Raw genomic sequence first — 18,380 nt, 5'->3', positions numbered from 1 at the left:
TTTGCTCTCCTTCCTTCCTTGTAATTTTTTTTATGTAACATATGTGAATAGTATACAAATGTATATGCACATACATGCACTAACTCAGACAGTGCACATTTTGTATATAATGTGTATAGTCTATTCTCCTAGAGAGGAACGTGGCACATTTAGATAATGTGTTACACAAATGCTTTGTAGATGTGTATGTGTATAATATAGAGACAAACATGAATGAACACACTAACTAGATGTGTCATGTTCCCCTTGAGCAGCTGATTCGGATATCTGCTTTATATCCACAGACCATGTTTGTGGATCAGATGTGGATACAAATTTTGTATACGCGCAGGGCTCTAAAGATAAGACCTGTAAGTTGTAATTTTGCAATTTTAATGGCCAGTATCCTGACTGAACCTTAACTATGAAGCCACTACCAGTGCTTCCATAATAATCAACTCCTGGGGTGAAACTAACATCTTTTATGTTTTAGTGTAATCACATCATTCACATGTAACAACCAAGAATCAGTGAGTAAGAAGATAGTGAAAGTGTTTTATTACTTTATGTTTTAGCCATTATGATGTTCTTATGTTCTGCATTGATGGAAGGAGGAATATTTCTGAAGAATGTTCCACGCTATTGACAGTGTTTTCTTTCAAAGGCAGAATGTATTAATCCCTATACCGTGGGATGCTGTCACAAATGTGTAATATTCCACGGTACTCTCTAACCCAGGGGTCTCCAACACGGTGCCTCTAAATGCGCCCGCATCCTGGCCGGCGGTGGAGCATCCGCCGAATTTCTGCGGTGTTTTGGTGGTGATGCCTCTCGATGCTGCCGACAAGTGCCGTCATCGAAAGGCGTCGCTGCCGAAATGTCGCAGAAATTTGGCAGTATTTCGGCAGATGCTCCACCACCGCCACAGTTCTTCGTCTGGCACCTGCCAGACAAAAAGGTTGGGGACGACTGCTCTAACCAGTTGATGTTCCAGTGTTGTAGAGCACTAATTTGTGGTTTGAAATTGGTTTCCTCGGGTATAAAGGGAATCGCTCAGAATAAAGAAATGATATTGACATAATGCATATAATACTTTGTTTATATTTACAACCCTTGAATGTTTATCTGAAAAATTGCATTTATTTATTGTGCAGTCCTTGTGTGCACACGTGCATATACATATAATTCCTGTGTGCATATGTGTATTCTGTTTGTGTGTGGACACACACTTACATTCCTGTTATTCCTTTCCAGCTATTTATAATATAAAGACATGAGTGAAATTATTTGCTTCCTTTGCACAAGTGCTTGATAACCACAGGCTACTCTAGCTGCAACGCTGCAACATTACATTAAGCTTTCCTGCAGCATAGTGCTACCAATCAAATGCAACTTGGAGCTAGCTCAAGGAGCGGGCAGATTCTCTTCTGATTTTTGCTGTCCACAAAATAACATTTTATTAACAGTTCTCCCCCATTGCTCTGGTAGGTCAGAGTACTGTTAATCATTGTGATAGGGATTCTTGGCACCAGGAGTGCTTCTGGGAATAGTGCTGCAGTCTCTTGTATGCAGAAGATTCTCCAGGCCTTTCCTTCCCCTCATACACTGTATTTACATTCACAGACTGAAAACTAAAAATATATATTTAAAGAATCTTTAGGTTTTCATGAAATTAAAAATTCAGACCTTTAATTCATGATGTCCTGGGGAAAGAATTGTGTGAGTTTAGGACAGAATGTGAGGTTGAACTATTATCCACCCTACATTTTATTTAAATTCAGAGATAAAAAACAAAAAACCTAACACCAAAATTAAGGTTTCGGTGACATTCAGTTGTTCAGTTCATTGTATTCTGAGGAAAAAATAGTGTAAGTTAAGGACATTTTGTGAGTGTGAACTTTGAGAGTCTGACTTTGGCTGGTTTATGTTACAACCTCAGTACTATCTGTCCATTTACTTACTTTTACTGTGCTCGTTAGCATTATTTAATTGTAGTACATGTGTATTAACTTTGTCAAAGTTGTGTAATTTTAATTTAAAAAATGCTAATAAAAGTGTAAAATCTGTTACTTCCTTTATAAGCCAGTATATTAAGTAAACAAATTTACTATCCTGATAGTACTAGACTTTTTTTTAAAAGGATAAATATTTGCCCGATATCACAGTTTACAGATTGTTAGTTTAGTTTTTATTAATGCAGTGTTTTAGTCGTAGGCCATTGCACATAATATAGTATATACAAATTTTAAATTGACAATTCAAAAAAACAGATACAAATTTTAGAAATACGAATTAATATGTAAGATTAACCCTTCCCTAACATCACCATCACTAAAATGATATACAAAACCAAGAGAAATATATTAGAACACAATTTCCTTTTAGTCAGAAGTAGCCTCACTTTCACATTCTATTTTCATATTTTTATGGCTGACCTGACAAATAAGGCAGTCCATATAACTTAGCACACTTTCACTGGATAGCAAGTGTTCGAATTTCTGAGCTGATATGGTAAAAGGTATTTGCTCCAGGAATGGAAATATCCATTTATTTCTTGGGGAGCAGTACAGGTTACAAGATCATAAATAGTGTAAAGTATCAGAGGGGTAACTGTGTTAGTCTGTATCCACAAAAACAACAAGATATCTGGTGGCATCTTAAAGACCAACAGATTTATTTTTGCATAAGCTTTCGTGGATAACCCCCCCCCACCTCTTCAGATGCATGGAATGAAAATTACAGATACAATCATAAATAAATATGTATACTGGCACATGAAGAGAAGGGAGTTACCTTACAAGTGGAGAACCAGTGTTGACAAGGCCAATTCAGTCAGGGTGGATGTGATCTACACTTAATAATTGATGAAGAGGTGTCAATACCAAGAGAGAGAAAATTGCTTTTGGAGTGAGCCAGCCACTCCCAGTCCCTATTCAAGCCCAAATTAATGGTGTTGAATTTGCAAACGAATTGTAGCTCAGCAGTTTCTCTTTGAAGTCTGTTTTTGAAGGTTTTTTTTATTGAAGGATAAATCTAAATCTATTTTTGAATGTCCAGGGAGATTGAAGAGTTCTCCTTGCGGCTTTTGTATGTTACCATTCCTGATGTCTGATTTGTGTCCATTTATTCTTTTACGTAGAGTCTGTCCGGTTTTGCCAACATACATGGCAGAGGGGCCACATTGTTGGCACATGATGGCATATATCACATTGGTAGATGTGCAGGTGAATGAGCCCCTGATGGTGTGGCTGATGTGGTTGGGTCCTCTGATGGTGTCATTAGAGATGGGGACAGAGTAGGCAACGGGGTTTGTTACAGGGATTAGTTCCTGGGTTAGTGTTTTTGTGGTGTGGTGTGTAGTTGCTGGGGAGTATTTGCTTCAGGTTGGGGGGCTGTCTGTAAGCGAGGACAGGCCTGCCTCTCAAGGCCTGTGAGAGTGTAGTATGCCTTCAACCTGGACAGACCTGCATGGAAAAAGACTGTTATGTCTCTACATACCAGCCTACCTCCCTTCCAAATAGGCTCTTTGCATATTACAAATTAATGTATATTACTTAACTAGTTAGTATTACCAGTTCCTTTAGATCTTCTGCTATGTCCCAGGTAGATATGCATTTCAGTACTGAAAGTTTGTTGCTTTTAGACATGAACCTTTCTTAGTAGTAGGCCTTATTGACCATGTAAGGACCAAATACACTCCTTACTTGGGCAAAACTCTAGAGTTTGCTGTTATAAGGAGTGAAGGATTGATCCATGGATCCATATTTAGCATTTTAAAAGTAGATTAAAAAAAAAAGATAAAATGATTCATTGGTAAGGTATATCTACTACTGTACATGTTAAAATCTTTATAAATGCTTAGATTAAAGAAATTGCATGTTTCTAAACAGGATAATTAGACTTGTTTTTTAATGAATTAATGACGTACTTTTTTAGTTTCAAAATTGAAACACTTTTGAGCTATATAAATATTTTGATAGTTACATAAAAATATAATTTTGAAAAAATAGCCAAACCCAATGTTTTACTGTTGAAGGCAATAGTTCTCCCACGCTGAGAATTTGTCTGCCAACTTTCAATCAGCAAACATTTTAATGTCTGTATTGGAGTAAATCCTTATGGTGAGACTGTACAATGAAAAGTGGCTAGGTAGAAATGCTTGCTCCTTAGTGCACAGATTTGCTCCCTCTGTGGAACCCTGTGATGATATTTGCAGAGTCATATTTCAGAGAACCACTCTTTAAAAGAAGAGAATTTATGTACAAAGATGCTTATAAAGCTCTGTATAGCAGAATGCTTAGTAGATCAACTATACATTAAAATAACTTAATTGTTCTTTATAAATCAATGGGATTAAAAGAAGAAAAAGATTTTCTCTTCCCTTTCTCTGCTATCACTTGTAGAATAATGTTACTAATGTGTTTTTTAGCCATTCTGAAAAGCTCCTTACTAGGAGAGGGTGAAAATAATATCTGCCTGATCCTTTATGGCAGGGGTGAGCAAACTACGGCTTGTGGGCCGTATCTGGCCTGTCAGACCTTTTAAATCTGGCCCTTGAGCTCACGCCGGGGAGCGGGGTCGGGGGCTTGCCCCACTCCACATGGCTTCCAGTTAACAGGTGGCATGTCCCTCCTCTGGCTCCTATGCATAGGAGCAGCCAGGGGGCTCCGCACACTGCCCCTGCTCCAGGCTCTGCCCCTCCAATTGGCCACCGTTCCCGGCCAGTGGGAGCTACGGGGCGGCGCCTGTGGACAGGGCAGCACTCAAAGCTGCCTGGCTGTGCCTCCGCGTAGGAGCTGGAGCTGGGGACATGCCACTGCTTCCAGGAGATGCTTGAGGTAAGCACTGCCCGGAGCCTACACCCCTGAGCTCCCCCGTCCCCTGCAACCCCCTGCCCCAGCCCCTATCCACCTCCTGCCCTTCAAACCCTTCAATCCCAGTATGGAGCCCCCTCCTGTACCCCAAATTCCTCATCCATGGCCCCTGCTGGAGCCCTCACCCCACCCCCCCTGCACCACAACCCGCTGCCCCCCCCCGGAGCCCCTCCGGCACCCTGAGCTCCTCATTTCTGCCCCACCCTAGAGTCTGCACCCCCATATGGAACCCTCATGCACCCGTATCCCCTATTTTGTGAGCATTCATGGCCCACTGTACAATTTCCATACCCAAATGTGGCCCTCAGGCCAAAAACTTTGCCCATCCCTGCTTTATGGAATCAGACAAACGCCCAGTTTGTCTTCTTTCTTTGGGGTGCTTTATGGAACATTGTCTTTGTTTCCTTTCTTTTCTTGAAGCTTTACTTTGTAAAGTACTGTAGGTAGTGATTTCAGTTTGTTCTTAGTCTTAATGCACTATACTTTAATAATGGTTATGGAACTCTTAATTCTTTTGTTTGAAAAACTTTATATGTATTTACGACATTTATACAGTTTGTTTTTTCCAGACCAACATATGATGACGTGCCATATCCCATCTCCCCAATGGCTCCCCAGGATATTTTCCTGCTTCCAGAAGAGGAGAAGAAAGAGGTGGTAAGAAGCATACGGGAGATGCCTGGCACAGACAGTGAATCCATTGTTAAATCATGCGCCCCTTCTCCTTGCAGATCTCAGGAGGGCATAAAGTCAATTTCTGTGCCACAGACATTTATCCAAAAACTAAAGATGGGACAGGAACATGTCTTAGAAATATCTCAGCAAACTTTGGACATCTGTAGCAGTGAGAAAAAACATACACTAATGGATGGCACTCAGATTGCAAATAGTAGCCATGATGGCCAGTTTACAGATGTGAGCCCAGTATCTCACCATTTGCGTAGCACCCCTTTATGTCACAGTTCTCCTGTTGGCCCTGTAATTGCAAAAAATATTAGGTACGCAGCAACATCAAATTTGATTCCAAGTAGCAGATATGATCGCATTCAGAAGGATGTATGCCACAAGGATGGATCATTAAACACAAATCCTAATCCTGTTCTGGCATCAGTCCACCCAAAAAAACCTTCGTTTTCATGTCAGAGACCTACCTGCAGCCAAGGCAATGCTTCATATGTTATCTCAGGTCAATCTTTTTTTAAACTAGATGGTTTACAATCTCAGGATGAAACTTTGGTGTCTGACTTCTGTCTCAGGGATCTTGTGGGTACTAGCAACTCACTAAGTTTTGGGGCATCTCCACATTTAACAAGATACAAAGACATGAAGGTGAGCAGGTTTGATGAAACTTCATTAGATGAGATAATTGAAGAAGTCATTCTGAAGTACTGCCATGGAGCTTCACCTAATGAGCTCTCTTGCAAAGATGAAGAGAGTAATTCCTATTTAAATATTTCATCACTTCTGGATCACAATAGTCTAGAGGGCTCTGAAATGAGTTTTGATTGTGAGGCACCTGTTTGCTCAGGAGCAGGCCTACCCAAGGCAGCTACAAAGGATATAGAATTCCTAAAAGAGGTCCAAGTAAACCTGGAAGATAGGAACTACGGAACTCAACTTAGTTCTGTTCTAAAAGGTGGTTCAGTGGAGCAAACAGAAGCAGCAAAACAGGATATAATAATTCATAATGAGGAACCAGTTCTTCCAGCTCTGCCTCATGTGCCTCCTTCCTTTGTGGGAAAGACGTGGTCCCAGATAATGTATGAAGATGATATAAAAATTGAAGCACTTGTGCGTGATTTCAAGGAAGGTCGTTTCCGTTGTCATTTCAACAGCGAACCCTCTGCCAACAGTACAGGGAAGGGGATGAGGAAGAAGAAGCAGAAAGATGAAAGGAAGAGTGACATTGTTACAGGTAACAGAACAGAAACTTCATCGATTAAAGCATTGCCAGAATTGAATGATGCTATAAGTGGTGGTTCTGATTTTGATAATCTTTTGGCCTCTGATACACTATGCAACCCACAAATACTTCAGATGCCTAGAAAGAGGACGTGGCGCCTTGCTTCAAGATGCCAAGTGGTCAAAGTCAGCCATGGAACCCAAACCAGTTTAGTGAACTATCCAATAGTAAAAAGAAAAATCATTAGAAAGGAGCCTAATCCACCCGATCAGAAAGCAAACATTATTTGGTCAGAGAATGAAAGAATTTCAAACATGAAAACCAGACTGTGTGCCCTCAAGCTTCCTGAAGCATATACCAAAATTATGAGCCCTCTGCAGCCCAAGACAGTGGTTTATGTCCTTTCATGTCCAGAGATTAAACAATATAAAGGCAAACCCATAGATGTTCCCAAAATGAGGAGAAATCACAGCTCCACAGACAGCAAGGATTCTGTAAGGTACAGATACAAACAATGTTCTTTTAAGTATTATGACCCACTGACAAATCGAATTCTGAAAACAGCTCCCAAGAGCACAGTTAGAGAAAAAGCCAAAAAGCCCTCCCACGTTCGACAACTGTTTAGGAGTCTAAGCCTTGATGCAAACACAAAGAAATTATCTGAGACACAGAAAGAATGTACACCATCTAAATTCTTCAATTGGCCAGGGTCCTATAGTTCTTCTTCAGCGACTTTTCTGTCAGATCCAGTTAAAGGGAATGATATGAATTCAAGTCTGAGGACAGATGGAGCTTCCATTTCCACAGAAAGGTCTGATTTTCCAATATTTGTTCACTCAGAGAAGTCCTATAAACACGTCGTCATTTCACCTTTCAACTCCCATCAGTCTCAGATAGAAGATGTTAGATTAACCCCAGTTAATAGCAGGGTTGCCAAAACACCTTTGAAGTCAATCAGGAGTGAACAGTTGGAGAGGGAGAATTCAAAGACAATGTGGAAGAGGAAAGAAGGCACTAGTAGAGAACCAGGTTTTTCCAAAAAGGCTTCAGGACCCATCTCTGTCAATTGTGGCGTTGTGAGAAGAGGAAGTAGAGTAGCCTCAGGCAAACAAGCATCCAGAACTAAAAAGCAAAAAAAAGAGCAGATAAGAAGGGAGCTCTCCTCTTGTGCCCAAAAATCTTCTTCTGTCTTCTCCATCCATAAGCATCAGACAAGGAAACCTACTTTGAGAAAGCACCTCAAAAAGGAAAAACTTGATGCTAAAAAGCTAAAGGTTAGGAGGAAACCCAGGACGACATTTTTGAACTCTGCAGTCATTTCAGGGATTACTGAAAAGAGGCAGAAAATCACAGCAGGGTCTTTTCCAAAGAAGCCAGAACTAGCTTCTTCCAAAGTTAGGAGCTGGGAGATAAGGATCTCCCCAGCACTGTGAAACAGCCTTCTGGAAGAACTTCTAGTATACCTGTATTGGGAGGTTGTCTTGTTTTACCAGGAGATAGCTAGCCAATAAAACAACAAACTTTTACTTACCCAACAACTGGGAATAGGCTGAGGAAGAGTGAACGGAAGGTGTTTATACAAAATCCAGGTAATGTGCCAGAACTGCAGATACAATGAATTGAAAGTCCGATAATAAACTACTGTAGCAACAAACTAATTTCATATTGCTGGAATGTGGGCACACTATATATATTGCACTGTTTTTCTTCGAGTGATGGTCTCTGTTGAATTCCACTGAGAATTTGCATGTGTGCCATGTGTCTGGAGTTGGAGAGTTTGAAAGTAGTAGTGTCCATTGGTCTGCGCATGCACCCTTGCCTTGCCTCGTGGATTTGTACTAGGTGATAAAGAGCGGGGTGAGCGGACTGCATATCCAGTTCCTTCTCACAGCTGCATGGTCCAAGTCCAAGCTAACAGTGTCCTCTCATCTCTGATGCACTTTTAAAAGAAAAATGTTTTAGAAATTGTCTATAGTTAGTTTTTTTTATTCTGCTTTTATTACTGTTTCTTAGGTAGTTAAGTTTTTAGTAATAGTTTTTGTAGGATTTGGACTTTGGGGGAATCTGTTTTTCTAGTCCCCAGCAGTCAAACGCCCGTGCTGGATTATGCCGAAGATGCCAGGATTCAAGATTTGCGCTTCCTGCCCCCGTTTGGTTCTCCATCAACGATGAGCACCAACACTGCTTCTACTGCTTGAGAGAAGCCCATATTTAATCAGCAGTATATGCCAGTCCTTCTCAAATCATATCTGAGAAGGCCGGGCTTTCCTTCTCAAGAAACACCTCATGGAGGTTACCATGATGCCACAGTTGGACCCAGTCCAATGACCAACCCCTGTACATCTGCCTGAGAAACCTAGTAGTGTGCCTCTGGCCTCGGAGCTTGAACCTGGCTCTGGTGGTACTGCTGCTATGGACCCCATGCCAGGGCCTAGTCAGGAGGCAAGGAAGCATGGACATAAGCATGGCAGTAAGTCTTCCTCCAAACCAAAAAAGAATGATGCACTTTCCATGAGTTCCAGCCACAGAGAAGCAGCCTGTTCCAAGGCGCTCATGCATGACACAAAATTTGTGCAGACCAACAGATCTGCCGGTAAAGAGAACCAAGTTGCACATGCCTTCAGTGTCAGCTGCCCTTAAGACAAGGGAGCCACCAGTTCCTGGACAGTCCTCTGCTCTATTGCTGGCTACAGAATAGGGACCGTTGATGCTGGGATGCTTGGAGAAAGCACTGGAGTCACATGAGCAGTTTGCCCTGGGGGAACCAAGATGTTCGCATCTTCCTCTGCCACCTGCACCTAAAAAAGGCTAATCTTCTATCTGGCATTTGTCACAGTCAGGCCCCACTTGGATGCCTCCTCCTTCTGTGATTGCACGCTTCTGACGGTACTGCCATTGGAACCAGGATCTGAGTTTTCATTGTCCTTGGTTTCCGATGGAGCATGAGAGCCGCTCGTTCCCTATTGCCAGTGTGAGTACCCAAAAGGACTGTCAGTGGCATGGGCAATCTCCTCCCTTCCCCAACAACAGAGAAGCCACTGGTTGCCTTCACCCTGGGGCCCTTCGCAACATCCACTCAATCAGTCTTTCTGGCCCTATTGAGGGTCCTGATCTCAGTACCTATTCTCAGAACCTGCCTATTCCATGAGGGAGGCTTTGCCTCTGTTCCCGGTTAGGGCACCTTTGAGAGATGCTCTGAACAAGTTATGGACGATGAACCGCTCAGTCCTGTTCCAACGGTACTTCCAGAGCAGGAATGCTTCCCTTCATCCTCTTCAAACGCTGCAGTCACTTCAGCCTCCCCTTTGTCTCCTGGTGACTTTTGCCAGTTCCAGGAACTTCTGCAAAGGATGGTGGATGAGCTGCATAGTCCACTGGAGGAAGTACAAGACAAACTGCATCAGCGCCTGGACATCTTTCATTCCTTGGTATTGAACAGGGTTGTCCTACCAATCAACAATGCTATTTTCAGCCAGCTTGAACGGTTTGGCATATCCTGGCCACTTGAACACAGAGAAGAGATACTACATACCAACCCAGGGGTCGAGTTTTCTTTCCCTACCCCGATTCTCTCGTGGTGCAAGCAGCAACGGAACTCTCCAGACAAAAACATCTGTGCTGCACCCCGACAGATAAGCAGGGCAAACATTTCGAGCTTCTGGGATGCAAGGTCTTCTCTTCAGCAAGCCTCCAATTCCAAATTTCAAACTGCCAGGCCTTGTTGGCCAATTAATGATGGCAAAGTGAAGGACTTTATTGAAAAGCTGCCTCAGCAAGATTGAGCATGTTTCCAGTCTATCCTGGAGAAGGGTAAGTTGGTGGCTGGAATGGTGCTTCAGTCGGCTGTGAATGCTGCAGATACCACTTCATGCTCGATGGCCACAGGCATTGTCATGCGAAGGGAATCATGGCTTCACTCATGCAGTTTTCCCAGATAATGGCAGAATACTATTGAGGACGTTCCTTTTGATGAGTCACCTGTTTAATCAGAAAACCGACAAATCCCTCAATCCCCCTCAAGGATTCCAGAGCCACGCTTAGATTGCTGGGTATCTATACACTTGAACACAAGAAAAATTCTACTGCCTACCCCCTACAGGGATTCACGTCTCCCTTGCTCTTCTATCAGAGGCCATATAAGCCTCATTGTAAGTGCCAGAAGACCCAACGAATCCCACCCTCCAGGCCCAGCTTCTCAGGCTTCATGATCTTACATGCAATCCTCTCAGAAGTGATATTTCTGTGTACCACTAGAGAACCGTCAACCACCAGGCCGTCTGCCATGGAGCCAACCCATCCCCTTTGGGATCATTTAGCACTCTTCTTACCAGCTTGGAGTGCAATAATAACTGATAAGTGGGTCCTGGATGACATCCACTATGGTTATACAATTGAGTTCACTACACTGCCTCATCCAGATCCCCTGCCTTGATCCCTTTTCAGGGACCACTCTCATGACAGCATCCTTGCCCTAAAAATAGAGTCTTTACTGCAAAGGGGAGCAATAGAGCACATTCTTTCAAACTATCAGGACACAGGGTTATTCCACTTACTTCCTGGTACCCAAGAAAAAGGGTGTCTGGAGATCAATCCTGGACCTATGGCACTTTAGCTGCTTCATCTGCAAGCCCAAGTTTGTTATGGTTACCTTAGCAGCCATCATACCTTCTCTAGAAAAAGGCATGTGGGTTTACGGCTCTATTTTCATATAGACATCCATCCAACCCACAGGAGATTCCTGAGGTTCACGTTGGGTCCTCAGCATTTGCAATGCAGGGTTCTACCATTTGGACTCACCACTGCTCCCCGGGTCTTCACCAAGGTTTTCTCTGTCATAACAACCCACCTCAGGCACACTGAGGACCTTATTTTTCCTCTTCCTCACACCCTCAGGCTCAGTGGAATACAATAAGAACTATCACTTGAAGAAGAACATGTTACTTACCTGTAACTGGAGGTTCTTTTGAGATGTGGGTCCCTATCTGTATTCCACTTTCCTATCTGCTGCCCCTCTGCTGTGATCTATTTGATTTGTGGTGGAGAAGGAACTGGAGACAGGGTTGGTCTGCTCCACCCTTTATTGCCTTGGACAAATCCATGAGGCAAGGGAAGGGTGTATGTGCGGACCACAGGACACTACTGCTTTCAAATTTTCTGGCTCCCAACACATGACCTGCATGCATAAACCCTCTGCAGAATACAGATAGGGACCACCCATCTCGAGGGTAAGTAACCTCCTCTTCTATTGTGTAAAGTTACAGAAATTGTGTATTTGTTTAAATTAAGCATTTAGGACCCTATTTACTACACTTCAGTGCACTGTCACCCTTTACAGGAAACAAACTGTGAGCTTGAATTGTATCATATTGTATTGTGTGATAGTAAATTCAGTGCATTATGGCGCACTAGACTATAATAAAGTATCATGTAGAATCAGCATTACTTATTGTGCCTACCTTTCCTCACAATTGTAAAGTGTAAAAATATGATTAAACAATTGCACTAGAAATTAAACAGAGTAATATTAATTAGTAAGGAATACGTATTTTGTGTTTGTATGTGTATATTCACACCTAATTTATACATACAATACATTTTCAAGACTGTTTCAAAGGCAGTTTAAATTAATACAGTATGATACAAAGCAGATCAGTGCAACGGTATCTTCAACAAAATATACAATTACAGTATTGTAGCAAGTTGTGTAATTAGTGTTTTTCTAAAACCATGTCCAGCTTTATTGGACAAAACAAGAGCACTGTGAACTTTCACTCTAGCAATAACGGATGGTGTTGGTAAGGAAATTATAATCTTTCCAGTACTATACAAGCAACATGGTGGAGGTCCTAATGAAACCTCAAAAACCAAAAGAAAGTTAGAGTTAAATCTGAAAATTTAGCTTAATGGTTTGATTCATAATTCACCTTTGAATCGTTGAATAGAGAAGAGAAAAAGGTTGTACTGGTGAGTGTGAATGACAGTGGGTTATCCTAAATTTCAGCCTTAATTGTTAAGTCCTTTTGTTTTACCTGTTTTTACTTCAACTTAGTTTACTGTAGTTGAGAGTTTACTTCTTTTTAAAACTTAGTAAAATATTTTAAAAAACAATCTAAGGCCATGAGAGTTTAGTCAGCTAAGGACTATTTTGTAAATACTTAACTGCAGTTTTTAAATAACCATATTCCATACTGACTTATGGTTGGTTATTGACAGTCTTAATAATTCCACATACCTCTAGGTGAGTACCTGCTAAATTCACAGCCATGAAAAACACATCATGGACCGTGAAATCTGGTCTCCTGTGTGAGATCTGGCTATTGTAGGGTAGTCACGGTATTCCCACCCTTACATTTGTGCTGCTTTCAGAACTGGGCAGTCAGAGAGTGGCATCTGCTGACGAGGTGTCCGCCACCACCAGTGCAGAAGTAGAAGTGGCATAGAATGGATGAGGTCATGACTTTTGAGGGAAGCAGGCCTGGCCTTACAGTGAGCGATGTGGGTTAACCTCCCAGGGTGTCGTGGTCAGGAGGGCACTGTGGTCTCAGCCCTCCCCCTCCCAACTAAGGCCTCTTTAACTCCCAAGCACTGGTCCCAAACCTGGGGAGGGGCTGGGCTGTGGGAGCCCTGGTCGGGGGCTTCTACCAGGTGCTGGGCTCCAACTTCTAGTTCTGGCTTGGGTGGGAAGGGATGGGACTTCCTCTTCCTCTGCACAGGTCACACCCGCCTCTGGGAACCTCCCTGGGCTGTAGGAAGTTCTGTGGCTTGTGCTTCTCCCACGTACACAACTTTCCCTTGGAACCTCGTAATATCCACATGTTGAAGACTTTAGAATGTAAAAAATGTTATGCACTTTTGCATGAAAAGTCTTTTGTAAATAGGGCCCTAAGTCAGAGTGATTTTTGTAAAAATTAAATAATTGACTATATTTAAATAAGAGTTTAAATAATTATATATTTTCCTTTAAAACCAGTATGAAGAGTAACAGCATATTATTTTTTTAAAGAAAAGAAAAGTACCTGGAATATAAGTTTTGGAAAATTATTGCTGTAATAGTGGCAAAATAACATCTATTGTATGTTAAAACTCCTTTATATACCTGACTTCTGACTGTTAAAGACCTTTTCTGTGCATGCTCAATGAATATGAAACAGAGAAAACAATGACATGAGAGGTAAATATAGAAACTCGGAAAGAAAACTGAGGGGAGGTAGTGGCAAAGAGATGCTCATAGGAAGCCAATGTGTGTTTGTTTATGGGTTCGGTAAGAGTCATTTGTTTGAAAATGTCAACCCTGCTCTTTTTAAAGTGGTTGTGAGATGTATGTCTAATTCCCTAGATACACCTCCCATTAAAATGAATGGAACAGATTCTGCTACCATTATAAATGTTAAGTAGTACCTTATTTCATGAGTAGTCCCACTAAAAACAAAAAACACGAATAAAGATGGTAGAATCTGGTCCAGTGAAAATGCGGTAAGGGATGTGAATGAACCTGGCATTTCTTCCTCACTGAAATTATTTTATTATTCTTGTTTATTTGCATTATTGTAGCATCTCGGAGCCCCAGTTATGGACGGGGATCCCATTGTGCTATGTCTAAACATAGAACAAAAGGATAGTTTGTGCCCCAAAGAACTTACAATCTAATATACATTTAGTAATTTCCCTCTCCAATTCTTGTTCTGTTTTGATTTTTTTTCTCTGCAATTCTTTCTAGCTAATTTGCCTGTATTAATTTGTATATGATGTTCTCATGATCATAGTATCAAAATGTTCCTTTTCGAGGTCCTGGTTCAGAAAGGTATTTAAGTATGTGCATAACTAAGTGAACAGAACTACTCAAAGTTAAACACGTATTTAAGTACATTGCTGTACTGGTGCCCAGCTAGGTATTATCATTTTGCGCTTAATATTTTCACATTTGTCTTACCTTTATTTTGAATTTTCTCCATTGATGTTGTAGTTCTTTCCCTCTTTTCTGTCTCTGACTCTTCAGTCACTTACTGTTATTACAAACTCACTTTGTCTTACATGTTGATTGTTGGCCTTGTGCAATGCTGCAGTTAGATGGCTTTTCCATTTAATTAATATAGTTCTTAATCCTACTGTTTTTTCAGATTTCCTGTTTTGCCCATTTCCCCTTAAGGCATCTTTGTTTGCGTTAACTCCTTTTTACATTTTCTGCCATTAAAAAAATGTACCTTCCATCTGGAAACAAATAATAGGAGTCTCTAGTATGGGACCAAATGAACTAGGAGTTATTCCAGAAGAGGAGAGAACATCCTAACACTTGAATGCCTGTTTATAATTATGGATTGGACAGGGAAAGTAAAGTAGAAAATATATCATTTTGTAATGTATGCAGAAATTTGTTTTGTGCTATCAGTTGACTTCTTATAAATTACAGTATTTTAGATCACCTTTTCCTGGAAACTTTCCAGTGGCATAGGTCTGAGCATGCCCAGAAAGCAAAGGTTTTCTTTCTTGTTTGTTTATAATGTGTTACAGATATGAGTTTGTTCATTCCTCCAACCATGAAACATCACAAGTCCTGTTTTAATAAAATAAAGACTGAATTTTGCATTTTTGTTAGTTTCTTTATTCATGAAATATGATTTAATGTATCATCAACTGGCACTATTTATTCTGGAGAGATCAACACAATTTATGATTTTTCATAGACAACCTCTCGTCTCATGGATGGCCCAGTCATAATTGATGTGAACAGCTATAGTCTCATAATTAGTGACATCCTGGCCCCATTGAAGTCAAAGGGAGTTTTACCATTGACTTCAGTAGAGACAGGAGTTTACCCCATGCTCCTGGGTTAATGACAGCAATTGCTTACATTGAAAGATAATATTTTAGGATAGCATTTAATATATATTCTAGGGGTCTTCAGCTGCTAAAATGCATTTAGAGATGAGTGCCAGCCCCGTATGACCTGCCAGCTCCCTACAGACCACCAACCAGTTCCCCACAGACCACCAGTGGCCCACAGACCACAGCTTGAGAACTTTAATTAATGAGCTAGAGCAATGTTTTTGATGTGTTACAATTTCTTCTAGCCTTCCATCTTGGGTAGGACCACTTGGCTTTACTCTGCAATCCTGTAGTTCAAACTAGAACTGACCATGGGACTAGATGAACCAAAAGCATCTTGTGCATAAATGCTTTGTTTTTCTGGTAAACAACAGAATTCTATATCTTTTATCTGGTTATACTGATTAAATATCTTTATACTCCCTGCTGCCATACCTCACTAAGAAGATGAGCTCTTACAGGATCTTACAAACTAAACCATGTCAGGTTGGATCAATAAACAGCAAGCTTTTAAAGAACACTGCAGAAAACAGTGGTGTTGGTTCAGTAGGTGGTACTCTTTCTTCTTATGGTCCCAAATTCATCACTACACTTAAGCATGTGCTGAAGTTTGGCATGTGTCATAGTTACAGAGTTTAAGGCTAGAAGGAAACACTAGATCATTTAGTCTGACTTGTATATTACAGGCCACCAACAGTATCCAGCACCCACACACTAAACCCAACAACCAAAATGAGACCAAAGTGTTACAATCCATAGGATACTAGACTATTAAGTGCCACGGGAAGAGAATAGGACTGAGTGAGGTGCACCAGTGCTCAAGGCCCCTGCAATGGCAGGTAATTGGTTCAATGAGACATACCCAGATAATCCTGGCAAGTGACCTGCTTCCACATACTACAGAGGAAGGTGAAAAACACCCAAAAATCTCTACCAATCTGGCACGGTGAAAAATTCCTTCCTGACCCGACATATGACTATCAGATCCCAAGCATGTGAGCAAAAACCAACTAGCCAAGCACCTTAGAGAGAGAATGCTCAGTGCCACCTCAGAGCCCTGTCTTAAGGGTTTTGATGAATCAGGACCTAAATTGTTAGTGAACCAATGGCCCAGTATCATGATAGGAGGCACAACTGGAGGTGCTGTCGATGAAATAGAAAACAAAGTATTGACTATGTGGTCATCAAAGGTTCCGTGATACTTTTGTAAATACAGAGGTGCAAACTCTGTATCCTAATTCTGACTTGAGTAATGATATGCGCATATGATATTTGTAAGATATTCAAGGTGGGGACCACCTTTTACTATGTGCTTGTACTTTGTATCTAACTCACTGGGTCCTGATCCTGGTTGGGGCCTTTGGTTGTCACAGATAATACAAATAATCATAGCCTTTAATTTCAGCTGGATACAGTAGAATTTTTCAATATCTGTCCCAAACTGTTACGGAGAGCTTCTGTATGCTGCTAAACAGCTGTTTCTCTCCTCCACTCCCAGATGTCAAACTTATTTTATGTATATTAAAGTGTCGAGGGGTCCACTGGTGGCAGGAGGACGGAGGAGAAAGTATTCATATGATACCACTGTTATAGAGGTCAGGTGATTTTAAAGCTGCTGCAGTCTTTGTCATTGCATTCCCTTCCTAAGATGCAGAAAAATGTAGTCAGGTCTCCCCTAATTTCCCCCAGAAATAATAAAAGGTGTAGTTGATAGTATCATGTGTTACAGCTGGTTAGTTTTCATACTTGCTGTTTCATTTCCATTTAAGAATTAGCATTGGTTGCAATTAAAATGTTGGGTTTAACCTGTTTGACTAGCAGGGGGCAATAATATTGTACAAATATATTACAGGACCAAATCATGTCCTGGCCAGTTTATCAAGGAGAGCAGAGATGCTGCTTAATCCTCTAGGCCATACACACTAGCAAGTAGTGAGAGCCATACTTGCTCCTAAGCGCACGAACTACAGCCTTGTGGATGTGACACGAAAGCAGGACCCACTTTTTAACATACTCTTGTGTTGTGATGAGGAGAGGCTCTGCTTATTTTCTTCACTCTGTAACCTTGGTACTAGTGCAACAGAAGGCAGGAGTTAGCCCACAGGATGGTTAGAGAATCTGTTGAGTCTCTGTTTTGGTTGAACTTTTACTAAGAAATGTCCAATATCCAAATAAATCTCCATGGTAACCTTCCTGCTCTAGTTATTTCAAATTCAGCTCTTTCGTGCTTCCAGTGTGTTATTTTACATAACTAAATGTAAATATTAGTAATTTTTACTGTCCATGTCATCCTTTCAGCCCCTGCTATGAGAGAAAACTAGCTATTCTGAGGGGCTGTGTCACATTTCTCTGGTTCAGAGTTAAAGATAAAATTATTAAAGCAGTATGTTGCCATCAACAGACTTTGCTGAACATTTAAAGCACTATAGTTACAATTTTGCCCTGACTAATCAAGACTAAGTAGTCGCATGGTCCACTGGTGGTAGAAGCCTTTGCTTAAGAGATTAGAATCTAATATCTGAAGTTATGGACACAATTGAACATAGACTTAAAAGTTTTCTATGACAGATGTTTATGGCTTTTAGATTCGCAAGTGTGTCTCTTTAACACCATCATATTTTTCAGTTTGTTCTAGAAAACTATCATTTTTGAGTTGCTGCAACATATTGTACCTGTTTTGAGTGTGAGGTCAGGATAATGTTGCAGCCAAAGTCAGCATATTTTCATTTATATTTGTATACCTTCCATAATGGGTAAATGTTCATACAGTGCTTTGTGGATGTAAAGAATTCTGTAAGTGA

The 18,380-nt window shown here is 41.1% G+C and overlaps 1 protein-coding gene across 5 annotated transcripts in view; it reads left to right on the top strand.

The window, feature by feature from the left end:
* Positions 1 to 15,337, top strand: part of ZDBF2 (zinc finger DBF-type containing 2) — a 33,998-nt gene extending 18,661 nt beyond the window's left edge. For 4 of the 5 annotated variants that reach the window (XM_030579330.1, XM_030579331.1, XM_030579332.1 and 1 more), the window contains one exon: positions 5,423 to 15,337. In XM_030579330.1, coding sequence (XP_030435190.1) covers positions 5,423 to 8,189 — 2,767 coding nt within the window. In that variant the 3' untranslated portion in view covers positions 8,190 to 15,337. Of the gene's footprint in view, positions 1 to 5,408 lie in introns of all 5 variants that reach the window. The other variant, XM_030579334.1, reaches the window with a different exon arrangement.
* Positions 15,338 to 18,380: the final 3,043 nt, after the last annotated feature.

The sequence above is a fragment of the Gopherus evgoodei genome, chromosome 11 (assembly GCF_007399415.2).
Source record: "Gopherus evgoodei ecotype Sinaloan lineage chromosome 11, rGopEvg1_v1.p, whole genome shotgun sequence".
NCBI classification, from domain to species: domain Eukaryota; kingdom Metazoa; phylum Chordata; order Testudines; family Testudinidae; genus Gopherus; species Gopherus evgoodei.
This window is presented reverse-complemented; position numbering and strand designations above follow the sequence as displayed.